This window comes from Mirounga leonina, unplaced genomic scaffold (assembly GCF_011800145.1).
Source record: "Mirounga leonina isolate KUSES-001 unplaced genomic scaffold, KU_Mleo_1.0 Mir_154, whole genome shotgun sequence".
Lineage (NCBI taxonomy): Eukaryota > Metazoa > Chordata > Mammalia > Carnivora > Phocidae > Mirounga > Mirounga leonina.
This window is the reverse complement of record NW_023270389.1, coordinates 9,815,044-9,832,494: the sequence shown is the minus strand read 5'-3', so window position 1 is coordinate 9,832,494 and position 17,451 is coordinate 9,815,044. Positions and strand designations below refer to the sequence as shown.

The 17,451-nt window shown below is 40.2% G+C and overlaps 1 protein-coding gene across 1 annotated transcript in view; it reads right to left on the bottom strand.

The window, feature by feature from the left end:
• AIDA (axin interactor, dorsalization associated) overlaps positions 1-17,451 on the bottom strand; it is a 37,718-nt gene that overhangs the window by 4,106 nt on the left and 16,161 nt on the right. The window contains exons 4-8 of the mRNA XM_035010080.1: positions 17,189-17,243; positions 12,911-12,974; positions 12,568-12,674; positions 2,987-3,109; positions 1,014-1,136 (exon numbers count right to left, since the gene is read on the bottom strand). Of these exons, the coding sequence (XP_034865971.1) occupies positions 1,014-1,136; positions 2,987-3,109; positions 12,568-12,674; positions 12,911-12,974; positions 17,189-17,243 (472 nt within the window). The remainder of the gene's footprint in view (positions 1-1,013; positions 1,137-2,986; positions 3,110-12,567; positions 12,675-12,910; positions 12,975-17,188; positions 17,244-17,451) is intronic.

Genomic DNA, 17,451 nt, shown 5'->3' with positions numbered 1-17,451 from the left:
GCCCATATCAGAAACCTTTCCCAAAGCAGTGGACTTAAAAAAAAAAAAAAAAAAGTTTTGTTCATATTTTTATGCAGACAGCCTAACACTTCATATTGAAATTTCTTTAACATTATTTCTTAAGCCCGTTGTCTCTGTATTCTAATAGCGATTCTCAAGCTTTGGGGTGTATGAGAACCATGTGCAAGCCCCCTGAGAGACTGCTGAGCCCGGCCAGCGTGTTTCTGAGTCAGGAGGTCTGCCAGGAGGCGGGGGCCCCGAGCACCAGCATCTAACGTGCTTCCAGGCGCTACTGCGGCTCACACGCGCGGCCACCGCCGCAACGGAAGCCCCGCGAGACGAGTCTTCCAGTGGTGGGGCCGAGGCGACAGCAGCACCAGATCGAAGTTAAGAGGTCAAATATTTTAGAGAATATGGCAATTGTTCGAGAGGTACAAGCTTCTTGCAAAGAGTGAAAATGCCAAAAACTGCAACTGAACCTCCGGTGATAGAGGGATCCCCAAGTCTTGTTCTGGAGCGCCGACACTCCCTCGGAACACATGGAAAAGCATTTAGTACCAGGAACCGGCTAACTTGGAAATGTAACTTCACCTTTTTAAGAATGTGTTTTTGTCCTTTCCCAACCTCCTGCCAACTAAGTATGAGGTATGGTCTCTTTCTGCCCAATAAAATCAGCTGGAAAAACAACTTGCTCTTTCAACTATTAGAGACTCAACCATCAGGGAGCCTTGGGAGCCTCTGCCCCCTCCACTCTTCAGTAAGAGGAAAACTTCATTCTGTTTTGTTGTCCAAGATGATGAAATTTTATAACCAAAGAACATTTTATTACAGAACTGTTATTACACAACTATATCATACAAGTCCTAATTCCCACATTTAAAAAATCGCCATCTCGTTCAAGTCACTGAACACTGTGTGGTGCGTGCTTCTGCCCACTGCGCTAGGTTGCGGGCACACAACACAGGACGCGAACTCCAGCCACAAGAGGCCAATGTTCACCATCACAGACCAACCTTTGGTTAGTTTTTCCACATGCTTCTGGAGCTCAATGTCCACATTAAAATGAACATACGTGTCTTCTTTTCCTGAAGCCACGGGAGTATCTTGCACAGGAGTTAAATCTATGCCATTCAGATCTAGAGAGGAAAAAAAGCGTTTCAAACACACAGACTCAGAACCAAAAACGAACCACAGAGGGTTAGGTTTCCTAAAGAGGCCTAGCAGAAGCTGAGAGGAGAGTCTCAGACACAGACCCTCCCCCCCGCCCCCCGTGGCAGCAGGTATGCAGGGAGCTGCTCGTTTCCGGAGGGGTGGGGGGGGAGCTGAGGACAGAGACGGCAGGAGGCCATCTGGATGCTAAAGCAAGTTTGAAGACAACAAAGCTTGATCCTTCTTGTTAAGAGGGGAAAAGAACTTTTGTCTTCCTTATGCCACTATACTGCTGTATGCAATAAAAATTTGGAACATGAATGGTATTACACAGGGGGGCCCCTACCCCTATGTCCTACCTCAGTCACGTGCCTGGGCGTGGAAAGGCCTTTCGTCAAACATTAGCAGAATTCTCCTGTTGTACTTCACTCAGAGCCAATACAGTGGACATGAACGCTGCCAGTGAAACCTTTCTCTAAATGAGTCATTCTTTAGACATATTACCTAAATTCTGACTGTATCTGCTATAAAGTAACCTGATTTACAACAACCAGATGGTACACTATGTATGATGTGTGGTTTTAATTTCCTGGAGCCAGCCTGGGATCTTCCAGTTTAATCAAATTCAACATGGACTCATTTAATGTGTAGTGTTTATGTATTACTCAACAGACTCCTATCTTAGAGAACTTAAAACAATTTGGTACATTTGATTATTCAGTTCAGTGTGTGCAAAGGTAACAGAGCGCCTAGCACATCATCCTTCACTTTTTACAGTGTACTGTCCCACGTGAGATATGCAGTTTTAAATGGCCTATCACATAATGTAGGGTATCAAGACTTTCCAGTAGACCGTGGACTTGGGAACCAATAACTTCAGAGGTCAAGTATTTCAGCATTAGCGCTGTGGATCACGTGGTCTCCACGTGAAAATTCTTCTCTGTGTCTGAATTTATTTCTATGATTGGTAAAAGTTCAATTTCAGTCACTGTTTCTTTGGTTTGCCTCAAAGTGCAGATTAACTGTAGGTGAAAATTGATGGGGCAGGGATTTCTGAATAATAGTATGACAACCTCATCCTCAATCACCCAATAATTATTTTTAAAAGACTGCTGAGTGCTTTACAAATCAAGTGCCATATAAAGGCTTGACACCAACAAAAGAATTCCGTGAGCGCGGATTCCATCCTAAACCAAAGACTCAAAAAGCTGTTTTCAAGGAATAAATGGTATGCCACACTGGACAGGAGAAAACAAATAAATCCTGAAGACGACCATGCTTAATAAGAAACACAACGCTTCTTTCATGCAGCCTTGGGCTCAGGGTGTGGATGTTTATGGATGTGTCCTACTTTCTGTCTCAGGATGGTTCACTGGAGGCCCGATGCTCACGCACTCCCGCAGGGCTCCCCTGTGTCTAAGACATCGCGGCAGGAAGCAGAGCACCCGAAGGGGAAGCGTGGGGGAACAGGAGAGCGTGGGGCTTGGCAAAAAAAACCACACACCTGAGAAGGTGGCGGGAAGTATATGCTGTTGAAGACAGTGTGTATATCTAGTCAGCACCCTGGATGGGATTTTAAGAATACAGAAATTTACCAAAAAACCCTCAAAAGCAAATGCGCATGTCAGTTATAAATAATTAAGTATTTTTAGAAACTTTCTCAGAAATACTCAGTGAAGGAACGATGACGGCTGCCCAGGGGTTTTCCCTCACTGTAGGACGAATGCAAATGAACTGTCACAGGTGCAAGCACCCACCCCCACACCTGCCTGTGTTCCAAGTGCGAATCAACATTACACAGTTCGCCAGAGGGGAAAACGCAGACAGAGTTATTTACCCTTTACGCTAACTGTGATATAGGGATCGATGCACTGCCCCGCATCCTTCAGGCCAATTTTCTCAATTCTGATGGTGAGTGACGTCATTCCTGGCTCTGACGGCAGCCTGGGTAGTAAAGTGCCTGACGAGAGAAGGGCAAACAGTGAGCTCTGGAGCAACTGCAGGGCAAATACTGGAACAGCACAGAGAAGATACAGCCTTGCACTTAACAGACTTTGCAACTTGCCAGGCATTGCTGTAGTTTCCAAAACTTCCAAACACTCAATGTGATTCTTTTGGACAAATATTTAGTAAGACACAAGATACATCTGTACTTCCTTAATTCATATTCAACACTAAAGCATAAATCCGTCAAATCTGTTAAAGATTCAATTCACTCCGGGAAGCCCAATTACAAATTACCGCATACTTAATATACTCATGTCATATATATGTATTTCACATTTACTCATACTACATAAGATATATTTCATATCTCTGTATGAAGTGGTAGAAAAAGACAAAGAGCTTTTTAAACTTTTTTTTAAAAGATTTTATTTATTTATCTGACAGAGAGAGAGCGAGTGAGAGCAGGAACACAAGCAGGGGGAGTGGGAGAGGGAGAAGCAGGCCTCTCTGAGGAGCAGGGAGCCTGATGCGGGGCTCGATCCCAGGACCCTGGGATCATGACCCGAGCCTAAGGCAGACACTTAACGACTGAGTCACCCAGGCACCCTTAAACTTTTCTTATATTATCCCAAAGTTTGAGAAGCTTAATACCAGAATCAATCAACAAATCTTTTTTTTTTTCTTTTTAAGATTTTATTTATTTGTCAGAGAGAGAGCATGCGCACAAGCAGGGGGGAGTGGCAGGCAGAAGGAGAAGCAGGCTCCCTGCTGAGCAAGAAGCCTGACATGGGCCTCAATTCCAGGACCCTGGGATCATGACCTGAGCTGAAGGCAGACGCCCAACCGACTGAGCCATCCAGGTGTCCTAATCAACAAATCTTTTAGTTATTAATGGAAGAAATAACTTACAATTTAATATTTATGTATTTAATTAAATAATTTTATAATCTGATTTCCCACCCCTTTCTGCATTCTATTCTGTCTGATCTTTTCTCTCGGAAATTAATCCTGTTGAGAATGGCATATGCCAAGAGTGCCTGCGTATTTGAAACCTCTCATACATATCAGCTAAATTTTTTTAAAACTGAAAAACCACCCAGAGCCACACCAAAACAATGACGTCAAGAAATCAACCGTACAGTTTATTTCATATCATCTACCGAGAACAGATGTGAACCAAAGTTGATTTTAATCTAATATGCATATAGTATCTCAAACTAAGGTATCTAACATTCATGAAGAACTCTGATTGACATTTTTCATGTTTCTGTCCAACAGTGTGTTATCTTACTTTTAATGATGAAGTATCTGAAATATGTGAATCAACTTACTACCTTCAAAATAGAATATTTGATTAGCTGCAAACAGGCTTGAGGGGATTTTGCGGGGTGATGGAAAGGTCCTCAAATTAGATCTATCAAACTGGTAAGATGTACAACAGTACAGATCAAAATTCGCTGAACTGTACACTTAGAATGAATGAATTTTATGGTAGGAAAATTACTAGAGAAATTCAAGAGTCTTGGGGCGCCTGGGTGGCTCAGTCGGTTAAGCATCTGCCTTCAGCTCAGGTCACAATCTCAGGGTCCTGAGACTGAGTCTGACGTTGGGCTCCCTGCTCAGTGGGGAGCCTGCTTCTCCCTCTCCTCCCCATTTGTGTTCTCTTTCACTATCTCTGTCTCTCTCAAATAAATACATAAAATCTTTAAAGAGAAAAAAGATTCAAGAGTCTTAACTGGTGATACTTGTTAAAGAAAACTTTTGGCTTATGAAAAGTTAGAAGTTAGAAAACCAAAATGGAACACTCAAAGCAGTATTCAATACCATTTCGAAAGTAAAATTATAACATTACTTTTTCACATGAAATAGGTCTTTGATATTTTGCCATATTTCAACACATTTTCTTACTGCAGCCACTGTCTCTTTTAAAAGATTTTATTGTGAAATCTAACAAATATTTAGAAAGGCAAATAAAACAAGTGCACAGCCTAATGAAAACTGGAAAACAAGCATCCATGTAACCATCACTTAGGTCAAAAGATAAACATTACCCCAGGGGTTCCCTCCTATCACCACCCAAAGTTCTTCCTAATCCCTCTCCACTATGCTGGCTTCCAAAATAATTGCTAAAAAGCACTGTATTAGTAATGTTTTGCCTGCTTTTGAACTTGAGATTTATCTGACTTGTTGCCAGTAGCTGTAATTGGTTCATTTGTAGGACTAGATAGCACTGGTGTATAGTACATGGGTTTTATCAACATAGAGCACAGTTATGCATCCATTCTTCTGTTGACAGGCATTATGAGCTGTTCCAAGTTTTTGGAAACTGTTTGAACAATGCTGCTGTAACATTCTTGTACACATATTCTAGTGCATGTGAGCACACATTTGCAAGAGAGAGGGATCACCAAGTCACATGGGGCATCGCCCTCCTGTGTACCACATGAAGATAATCTGTGTTCAAAGTGTTCATGCAGATGCCCCCTTCCAGCACTGCTCCCACTGCACCCCCCCGCCCCCCCATGATGCTTGGGGCAGTCAGACTTTTTTAAGCTAATTTAGGTGTAAAGAAATGTTGATCCAGGGGCGCCTGGGTGGCTCAGTTGGTTGGGCGACTGCCTTCGGCTCAGGTCATGATCCTGGAGTCCCGGGATCGAGTCCCACATCGGGCTCCCTGCTCAGCGGGGAGTCCGCTTCACCCTCTGTCTCCCCTCTCATGCTCTCTCAAATAAATAAATAAAATCTTTAAAAAAAAAAAAAAAAGTTGATCCAGTTTTCATGTGTGTTTCTCCATGACTAAGGTTGAGCCCCTTTTCATTTTAGAATGAGCATTTGGATTTCCTCTTTTCTGAAGTATCTGTTCAATTATTTTGCACATCTTTTATCAGAATGTTCATCTTTTTCTTATTTGTAGGAATTCTCTAATAGTTTGATATGAGCTTTTGTTGGATATGTGTTTGTAACTAGCTTCTCAGTGGCTTACCTTTAAAAAGAAACTTTACATTGAAGGATAACATATTAAAAAGTATATAAATCATGTACAAATTCTAAGTACAGCTTGATGAATTTTCACAAAGTGAACATGCCTGTGTAACCACCACCAGATTCAGGAAAGACATTGCCGGCATACTAGGAGCCCTCCTGTGTCCCCAGCAGACCCAAGTCATTTTCTCCCCCGAGAGATAACAACCGTTCGGGACTTCTAACACCACAGATTAGTTTTACGTGTTAAGCCCTTCTCTGTTAATGGTGTCTTCTGATGATGATAAACTCTCAATGTTAATATATTCGTATTTCTTAATCTCTAAATTCCTTTACAGTCACCACTTTCTGTGTCCTATTCAAGCATCTTTCCCCACTCCAAGATCATGAAGGTGTTTTCTTATAAGAGCCTTATCGTTTTTCCGTTTGCACACCAAAGACAAAAATTAATTCAAAGTGATTGTACAATTAAATGCAAATGAAAAAACGATGAGAGAGAGAGAGAAAGAAAGCACAAGCAGGAGGGGCAGAGGGAGAGGACAGAGAGAACCCCAATGGGTGGGGAGCCCGACACGGGGCTCGATCTCATGTCCCTGAGACTGGGGCCTGAGCCGAAACCAAGTCAGATGCTTAACGGACTGTGCCACCCAGACCTCCCAGCACTCTTATTTAAAAGACCATCATTTCTCCCATTGCTCTGCAGTGCACCCTGATCACAAATCAAGCATGGGCTGTTCTGGGCTTTCCATTCTGTCTCATAGGACTGTTTCCCATCCTTGTACCACTACTATAGTGTCTTAATCACTATAATTTTCTAAAAAGCCTTGACATTTGGTAAAACAAATTCTCCCCTCTTAACATTATTTTCCAAGAGTCAACTACTTTTGGCCGCTTGCACTTCCATGTAAATTATAAAAACAGCTGTCAAGTTCTTTAAAACAAATCTACTGGAATTGCAGTGAAGTTCAGGTCAACTTTAGAAATAGTCACATCTTTACAAACTGCTTCGTCCAACCCATGAACTGAAATATACCTTTCCATTTATTAAAGATTTCTTAATTTCTCTTGATAGTTTTATTATTTTCTTCACAAAGGTCTTACACTTCTTTTGTTGGATTTATTACTAGGTATTTGATATTCTATATTATAATAAATGTTATAATATTTATTTTCTAAGCAACTATTGCTTGTTTATAGATTAAAAAAAATCTGTACTTAAGAATTGATTCTTTCAAGGAACCATGCATACTAAACTCTCTTATTAATCCTAATTACTCATCTGTTGATTCTTTTATATGTACTATATATATATTCATAACACCTGCAGATAAAGGGAGGGGATTTTCTTCTCCTAATGTTTATCTTTTATTTTTCTTGTCCTAGTGTACTGGCTAGCACTTCCAGACAATGTTAATAAAAAGGTAATAGTAGGCACTCTTACTCTTGCCTTGTTCTTGATCTGAAAAGCTTCAATTTTTGCAAGTATGATTTTGGCTCTAAGTGTCCCTTAGAGAACACCTGCAGACGTGTTCTGTTCTCAGTCTGCTAGAAATTTTTTTTAAAGATTTATTTATTTATTATTTTAGGAGGGAGGGAGGTGCAGAGGGAGAGAATCTCCAGCAAATTCCCCACTGAGCATGGAGCTGGACTTGGGGCTCCATCTCACAACCCTGAGATCAGGACCAGAGCTGAAATCAAGAGTCAGACGCTTAGCTGCCTGAGCCACCCAGTCTGCTAGAATTTTTTTAAACTCAAAAACAGATTTAGAATTTAATTATTTAAAATTTAATTTTATTTATTTATATGAGAGCGAGCAAGCAAGCATGAGTGGTGGGGAAGGGCAGAGGGAGACTTCACGCTGAGCAGGGAGCCTGATGTGGGGCTTGATCCCAGGACCCTGAGATCATGACCTGGGCCGAAGGCAGATGCTTAACCGAATGATGTTTCTAGGTGCCCCTAGAATTTAAAACATTTTCTGCATCTATTGAGAAGACTGAGATTTTTCTCAATTTCTTAAGGTGAATCACCTTGATGTACTTGTAACAATATATTCCAAAAATCACTCATTAGTTCATGGGGATTTTCCTAATTGTAATCTGTAGTATTCTGTGTATCACAGTTTACTCAGCCAATCTATGTATGGCATTCAGGCTATTTCTAATATTTTACTATTACAAATAATACCACGATAAATAACCGGCTATATGCCAGTTTTTGATTTTTTAAAAAAAATTTTATTGGAGATGTATCTTCAGAAAAAATTCCTAGGAGTGAGATGGATTGCTGGGCCTAAGAAAAAATGTCTAATTTTGTTATTGTTAGATATTGATGAATTCCCCTCCAGAGGGACTGTACCGTTTGTTCTCTTGCCAGCAATGAATGAGCATGTTCCCTGCAGCCTCAGCAACAGTTTTAATTTGTATGTCTATTATGTTACATCTTTCCACATGTTTAAGGGCCACTTGTACATATTTGTGTGAGTAAACTGTCCATGTCCTTTGCCCAATTTTCTAACGTGCTTGCGGCCTTTGTTGTCACAGCTTAAAGATTTCTTATATATTAAGGATGTCAGCTCCTTATGTGTCTTTTTCACTTTGATTATGGCTTTTTTTTTGACAGTCAAAGGGGACCTCTGGGGTGTCTGGGTGGCTCAGTTGGTTAAACATCTGACTCCTGATTTCGGCATGCGTGGAGCCTGCTTAAGATCTACTCCCCCCAACCCGCAAGTGCTCTTTCTCTTAAAAAAAAAAGGGGGGGGGGGAGGGTTGCTTATCTAACTTTCAAAGCCAATGGCAGATTCTCCTTTTATGAAAGATGTTTTTCCCAAGTGAATATTAAAACTGTTTCCACTTTAAAAGATAAATTACATTCTTTTAGTTTCAAAAATAAACATGTGTACACATATTTAAGCCTATATAGAGATAAATCAACATACTCGTATAATAATTTTGAAATGGCTAAGCCTATATTTGAGCTTGATCATGTCATTCAATAAGAAAATGTTTTTTAAAATCTTGAAAAATTGTGTCTTGGGCTATTTTTAAATTCATATTGCTTTGCTTATGATTTTAGTAGCTTTACTATTCAACGCTGTCTAAATTTTCTGGACATAAATAACAGGTTGTAAATTTATATCCTTTATTTAAGTGAAATCTACCAAGCCTACCTTTATTATTTTTAAAGATTTTATTTATTTGAGAGACAGGGAGACAGAGGCAGAGAAGACGAGTGGGGGGGGAAGGGCAGAATGGGAGAGGGGAGGAAGACTCCCCACCAAGTGAGGCTCGGTCCCAGGACCCTGACCATGACCTGAGCTGAAGTCAAATACTTAACTTACTAAGGCACCCAGGCGCCCCCCTAAGCCTACCTTTAGACAAATTAAATCTCAATTTGACTTAAGCAAATTATTTAACAATTATGTTTGCCTTATGAGTTTTTAAAGTTTTGAAAAGAAAAAAGTAGTTATTAAGAAAGCTTTTTTGTCTTTTTTTTCCTTCAAGAAAGGTTGGATGAAAATCATTTTTAATTTTAAATGGGAAAAAAACTACTCTGAGTCATACCATATCACATACGATACCATTCTTCATCAGCCTTATAGTGGTAGTGTTTACACAACTGTATGCATTTGTCAAAACTTACAAACTACACACTTTTTAAAAAACATTAATTTTATACATGTAAATGATACTTCAGTAAATGTGACTTTAAAAAAGTCACAACAAACCTACAACTCAATAAATTATATAAGAACAAAGGTGACAAATAAAAAGTCACAATTCTTAGAACCCTTTAGCCACCAAAATGCAGACACTGCCTAGGCATCACTGAAATCTTGAATTCAGTGATTCAGGATTCTTCAGGAAAAAGAAAAGATATAAGAAAAAGAAATGTTTTCCTGCTTTACAATTAAATGTCAAATGTCATCTTCCTATTTCAATGATTTCAGTAAGTATAACTACAAATTTTTTTAAAAAGATTTTATTTACTTGAGAAAGAGAATGAGCTGGGGGGGGGAGGAGGAGAGGGAGAGGCAGACTCCCCACTGAGCAGGGAGCCAGAGGAGGAGCTCAATCCCAGGACCCTGGGATCACAACCTGAGCTGAAGTCAGACACTTAACCGACTGAGCCACCCAGGCGCCTCTACAAATTAGTTAATAACGCTCATATCACAAACTAAATACAGTTAATTAAACTATATGTGCTCTTTCTTACTTTCAGGAAAAAGAAATTCAGCGAACATAAGGGTTCAGTAACCTTTCTGTATCTCTGAAATGAGATATCACGATGCTATGTCAGAATACAAAAAATCTATTTAGTTTGGGCTTAATCCTACATAGCAAGTGGATTTAGTTTAAGGTACAAGTTTTTCTTCAACTCAGCAACCTGAACCCCATAAAGACCTTAATCTGTATCATGGTTTACATCATCTACTTTAAGGATCTTATCTGCTATCAAAGTACAGATTGAAATTTATAGCAATGGAAGCTACATCAATTACAATATGTGGTTTGAAAAGGGAATGACAATTATTCAGTCATAAGACAACAAAGTAATTTCTCTCACCAGCTCGGCCAATTTGAAATTTCCTAAGTATATGACAAAATAAGAAAAATATACAACTCTTCATAAAGTGAAGCCGATTGGAAATAACGCCCTTGTACCAAAGAAACATTTGCACTAAGAGCTACCATCTCTAGTGCCTGTAATTTCGCCAGTGACCCCAAAGCGTAGATCCTGCTACCCCCACTGAAGGGAGGGGACGATGAGAACCACAGGCGTCACAACACGTTCAGCATGTGACCCCGACAGTGCTCACACCTTTAGCTGTAGTACTGTGTTTCGTCTTCACGGTAAACTGACGAGTTCGGCAGTTATTATCCCATTTTATAAAGAAAGAAATTGAGCTTCAGATTGGTTTAGGAAACAAGAGCAAAGTCCTTCAACTAGTCACTGTCAGAGCCTAGACTCCAGCCCAAATGTCTGTTGGTTCAAGTCCATGCTGTTCCTGCTCCAGAATGCCTCCTCCCCAGGGAGTATTAATACTACTATACTTTTTTTTTTTTTTTAAGATTTTATTTATTTATTTGACAGAGAGAGAGCACAAGTAGGCAGAGAGGAAGGCAGAGGAAGAGGGAGAAGCAGGCTCCCCGACGAGTAGGGAGCCCAATGTGGGGCTTGATCCCAGGACCCCGGGACCATGACCTGAGCCGAAGGCAGCCGCTTAACCGACTGAGCCACCCAGGTGCCCCAATATTACCATGGTTTTATTACCAAGAAAGCTATCTGGATGACACACAAATTGTATTTAGCTCTACTGTAAAGCTTCTAGGGTCTATTTCAAAATGCATGATAATCTTACAGCACACCGCTATCATACCTAAAGTGAACTAGTTTACCAGAAATGAAAACTATGCACTGTATAAGAACAGAACAGAGCAAACCAGTGGTTGGGAGAGGCAAGAGACTTATCCAGGGTGCCTGCCTAGGTCATTTACAGAAAGGGAAGATCCTTTCTGCAAATCTTCTGCAAATAAAAACGGTTTGCCATACATTATTTCCTTTCCTAAAACAAGATGGGGAAAAAAGAGCATTTGTTCAGTACCCATTCCCCTTGGACCCAGTCTTAATGACTACATTTGATTAATTAAAGAAGTGCTTACAATAGTCTACAGAAAAGAGTTACCATAGCAGGCCTGAGACTGTTATTGTCAGGAAGGCCTGCTGGCAAGGCCACCCCTGGGCTAGAGCCTGGGAACTTGGATTTCGGGCATGTTCCCACCATCCCCCAATAAGGATGGTCACTATCTGTAAACTGTGCAAACAATATGGTTTATGCTGAATATGTGCTTTCCTTCCGGGAGTCTGGAACTCTGGCCAGTGCTAAGCAGAGGGTGCCGATGTGATCAGCCCCTAAGAACAGCGCTGGGCACGGAGTCTCTAACAGCTTCCCACGGACACATTTTACATGTAGTACAACCTATGTGACTCCACTGGGAGGGGACTCTCAGAAGCTTGCACCTCATGTGGTAACTGGGTGATGGGCATTAAGTGGGGGCGCTTGTAATGAGCACTGGGTATTATATGCAACTGATGAACCACTAAGTTCTACCCCTGAAACTAACAATACACTCTATGTTAATGAACTTGAATTTAAATAAAATCTAAAAAAAAAAAAAAAAAAAAAAAAAGCCTGCATCTGGTTTCCTCCAGACTTCGTTCACTTGTGCACCTTTTCCCTCTGCTGACTTTGTTCTTGTCTTTGCTCATTGCAATAAATCATAGCTGTGAATACAATTATATGCTGAGTCTGTTGAGTCTTCCTAGCAAATCACTGAACTTCAGGGTGGCCTTGTACACCTAACACAGATAGTAAGATACCTTCAGACCATGGCTATGAAAATTTGCTTAAGATTGGCAAGTACCAAAATAAGTTCTAAACACCCTAACCTTGGATTAAGCTATGCCTGTTTTGAAATCAGCGATACTCACCGGGAACTCTAGCAGGAAAGGAATCAGGAGACCCTGCACCAGCACCACCCTCTTCTTCATCTTCTTCAAATTCCAAATTCTCTTCTTCACCAGGTGCTAAAATTCTTCTACATGCAAAATGGCAAACAAAATAGTGAGCTACAAAACTAACCACCCTAGAGAGGCATTAGAGCCACCCATTTCCCAGGTAAGATGTGGATACAAAAAATGTTGACACAAAAATGTTGACCTACTGATATTAAAGATATCAATACTGATATAAAAAATGCAGATATATCCGAAAACTAGGTAAAAAATAAGACAATAAAATAAGAAGACAAATATTGGTGCTTAATTATTTTACCTTAAGGGGACAGGCTGAACGTCAAATGGGAATTCCTTATTATATGTAAGAATATTCTTTAGGACTAGAATAAAAACAGAAAGAAAGACACAAATTTTTCCATGAATCAAAAAAAAATTTTATTAGAAATGACTGATTTTTAATCAATTTTACTATGCATATTAATACTTAAAAAACTCCCAATCTTATCATCATTCAGAGCCACGACGCATTCGTCCATTGAAGGTCTTAGCAAAATGAAAATATCCATAGTATACTCCAGGTACCAGTACTTTGTAAGATCTCCAAGGAAACTAAGTTCCAGAATCTCAGAGCCCTCACAGAAAATAAACTCCAGAAGAGTTGTATGTACAAGGTCCTAGGTGAGACATAGGGCAGCAGAGAAAGAAAAGATCTCCTTCCTGGAGTACTTCAATTATAAGACTGGTTCAAGGATAACCAATTAGAGGTACATGAGATTATTTTGGTCTATGTCCTTATTAGGTTTCTCCTCAACCCCATAAAACTGGCAAAATTAGATAAAACTGGTTACAATCTCCATATGCCGATGTGATCAGCCCCTAAGATAGTTTAGGGGCTGATCACATCGGCATATGGAAATTGTATGATATGCCGATAGTTTATTACACACATATATCTACATACATACATGGACAAATACACAAAGAGGGATTTACCCTCAAGAGAAGTCTTCAGATAACATGGCACCCACCACCTTCTGCATTAGGGTATGGTCCATAATTACATTCTGGCATGTAAACTTTAAGAGAGATGTTCTAGGGATGCCTGGGGGCTCAGTTGGTTAAGCGGCTGCCTTCGGCTCAGGTCATGATCCCAAGGTCCTGGGACAGGGTCCTGGGACAGAGTCCCGCATCGGGCTCCTTGCTCAGTGGGGAGCCTGCTTCCCCCTCTGCCACTTCCCCTGCTTGTGCTCTTTCTCTCTCTCTCTGACAAATAAATGGAATCTTTAAAAAAAAAAAACAAACCAAAAACTTTAATTAAAAAAAAAAAGACGTTCGGGCGCCTGGGTGGCTCAGTTGGTTAAGCGACTGCCTTCGGCTCAGGTCATGATCCTGGAGTCCCGGGATCGAGTCCCGCATCGGGCTCTCTGCTCGGCAGGGAGTCTGCTTCTCCCTCTGACCCTCCTCCCTCTCATGCTCTCTGTCTCTCATTCTCTCTCTCTCAAATAAATAAATAAAATCTTAAAAAAAAAAAAAAAAAGACGTTCTATAACTCTGCCTACATTTAGAGAGCTACTATGAATATGGATACCTTACAGAGTTACTAGAAGTATGTAATTTAGTGCTTCGTATCTGGCGTTATGGGTCTTCAGTAACTACCTGCAGTTACATGAAGGTGAAGTAATGGCATTAACCGAGCAATCCAAAAAGTTCCTAGGATTTTGTACTCAACTTATGCAGCCTCATTCCAGAGTGCTGTAGTTTGGAGATAAGAGCTACGGCATGTGTATGCTGTCATCCCAAAGCGGGAAATCCCAGAGCGCAGGCTGCGCTTTTATGACTTACTCCAACAGGAGTCACAGGGGTTTTTCAGACTTCCATTATATGCACTCGATTTATTGAGTCATTCAGTGAGAGGTCTGAGACTTGTGTCTAGCTTCTTGTTCATTCTTATTCTCTTTGCCCTCCAGCTCTTACCCTCATCTTTCCTTTCTCTTTCTTCCTCTCAACAAATGGGCACCAAGTGCTCACTGTGTTCCAGTCCCTGTTTTAGGTGCTAAAGATATGGCAGTGATCAAGACAGGGTTCTTGCTCTCATCTATGGATCTTAGGCTCTGGTCAGGAAAAGCAGACAGTAAATAAAGCAACAAATTAACAAGGTACTGTTAGACTGTGGTTAGCATCACAAAGGACAGGGTCAGGATGAGCGTGTAAGTGGAGCTGGGGGACAACTTCGGCTAAGGTGGACAGAAAAGTAACTTGCTGGAAGACAAGTGAGCCATAACCTGGAATGAGAGGATGCGTCCAGAAGCAGCATGGGCGCAACGGCTTTCCAGGTGTTAAACAACAGGCTAGAGGGGCGCCCGGCTGGCTCAGTTGATGGAGCGTGCGACTCTTTATCTCGGGGGTTGTGAGTTCGAGCCCCACGTTGAGTGGAGAGATTACTTAAAAATAACATCTTTATAACAACAACAAAGGCCCTGAGGCAGGTACTGATTTGGCTTGTAATTTCCTGGAAGGTATTATCATGAGCACGGAGCCCATCATGGTTTGGGGACCACGTGGCTCACCCCACAGCTGACATCTGATGGAGCACCTCTGCCAGGAGAAACTCAGCACTCCCAGCCCACTCTCACAGAGCATGGCCTGCCACCCTCCTGAAGGCCACACTCTGAAAATGACAGACACACTGTCAACAAAGTGTGTTCTGCTTCTGTGGCTGATTTGTTTCATTTTTCCGGTGGGTAAAATGAGTAAGTTCTTCCCATCTGAAAGGTGGATTAACATCAGAAAATGAAATAAATAGTACTTTCAAAATCTTACTTGTACTAGTTTCACACAGGATTATCCAGAGACTTTTTTTTTAACCTTAAAACCTACATTAGCAGAATAAACCAAGTCCCACATATTAATTTTCCTTTCCTTACAGTATAAAAAGAGGCAGAAACTAGCTTGACTTAATCTGAAATCTATTCAAATACCGATTTGTAGAAAATGTTTAATTCTGATAAAGTAACTCCTAACAAGTGCCTAGCTTGGAGAGATGCAAAACTATAGAGCATAGCCTCAGATATAATATACACATTTACATTCCTTTAAAAGGCAATAGCAAATTAAAATCACCTAAAAAGATAACTAAGTACGATGAAGGGAAAGGTCCAAATGAAAAGCACTATATAAATTCAGAATATAACAAAATAGATTCCAATACTACCTTTCCTTTCCATTCCCACCCCTAATCTTAAAAAAACAAAAACAAGCAAACAAAAAAGCAAGAAATGGAAGACTAATGCGGATTTTAGTCCAATCTGCCACTAATACGTGGGTCAGTAACCCCTCAAGAGCTCGAACTGGAAACCCATGATCTTTAGGATTGATGTCAACACTGCATTACAGGCATCACAAGAGAATATAGTGGCAGGAGCATAGGCTTTGGGGTCACTTAGAATCCTGGCTAAAACCCAGTTCTGGCATTTACAAGCTGTAAGGTCATGCAGTCAGCAAACTGCAGCTGAATGGACTTATGGGAGTGTTTGGGTTAATGGTAACGGTAACCATTAATATCAATGAAGATCCTACAAGGCAATAGGAGAAATCTGTAACACTCTAAAATTTTATTTGGAAACACACCGAAAAACAAACAAAAACTAATGGAAAACTGTGACTAAATAGAAAGCCCAAATCCTAATTATCATCATCATTAAAAAAAAAAAAATCAAACATAATCTTTAAAACCACTACACAACAGACATCCACACTGCAGCTAATCTTTTTTAAAAGCCATCAATGTGCTTTTCTTAAAATAATCTTACATATATAATCAGTCACAAAGGACCATATGTGATATGATTCCATTTATACAAAATGTCCAGAACAGGCACATTCACAAGACAGAAAGTGAATTAATGACTGCCTAGGGCCGGGAACTGAGGAGTAGGGGAAGCAGGTGTGGGCTAAACAAGACAGGGTTTCTTTCTGGGGTGATAAAAATGTGGTGGACCGTTGGCGGTATTCAGTACTCGTGCCTTTGCCTACTTTGCAAAAAGAACACTCATATGAACAATAAGAAAACATTCCTCTAAGAGAACATTCATGCGAACCAATAAGAAAATCTTATTTGGCACATCCTAACCACCAAAACATTTGAAGCAAATGTTTACTTCAAAAAAGCTTTCAAGGGACAGGAAAATGGGGACAACAAGGAAACCTTTTGTAGAGCATCGCAAACAGCTAGACTGTAGTTTCCAAGGACATGTAGTATAAACGGGCATCAATAACTGTAACTTTATACTCTCCAGGAAACTCTACTCTAAGTGCTTACCAAAGTAATTATAGTCTTATTAAAGTGATTAAAACAAAGGCTGAAACATATGAATGAGACAGAACCTGGAATCAAACCACTTTTCATATTCTATAATGGTGAACAGAATAATAATTACTATAAATATTACAGAAATTATAAAAGCACAAAAAAAAATCACATAAGACTAGGTAGGAACAGAAATGAATAAGTACCTATGCTAAATAATCTTAATATCTATAATGAATTAAGTAGTTTCCTAAAGGAATACCACTAAAAATATAAAATAAAACTTACTTGGTTCTAGCTTCTTCAGGTCCTCCAGTTTAAATTCTTCTTGAGACTGTGTGGACTGAATTTAAAATATGCATATTACATCTTTTTATTACAAAGATTTCACTATACCCTATGTCTTTTAAGTGGCAAGAACTAAATATTGAAAAAGTGGACAAAATAAATGAATCCATTTCATGCTTTCAAAGTAGAAAATGAAGTCCCGGGATGCCTGGGTAGATCAGTTGGTTAAGGTCTGCCTTCGGCTCAGGTCATAATCCCAGGGT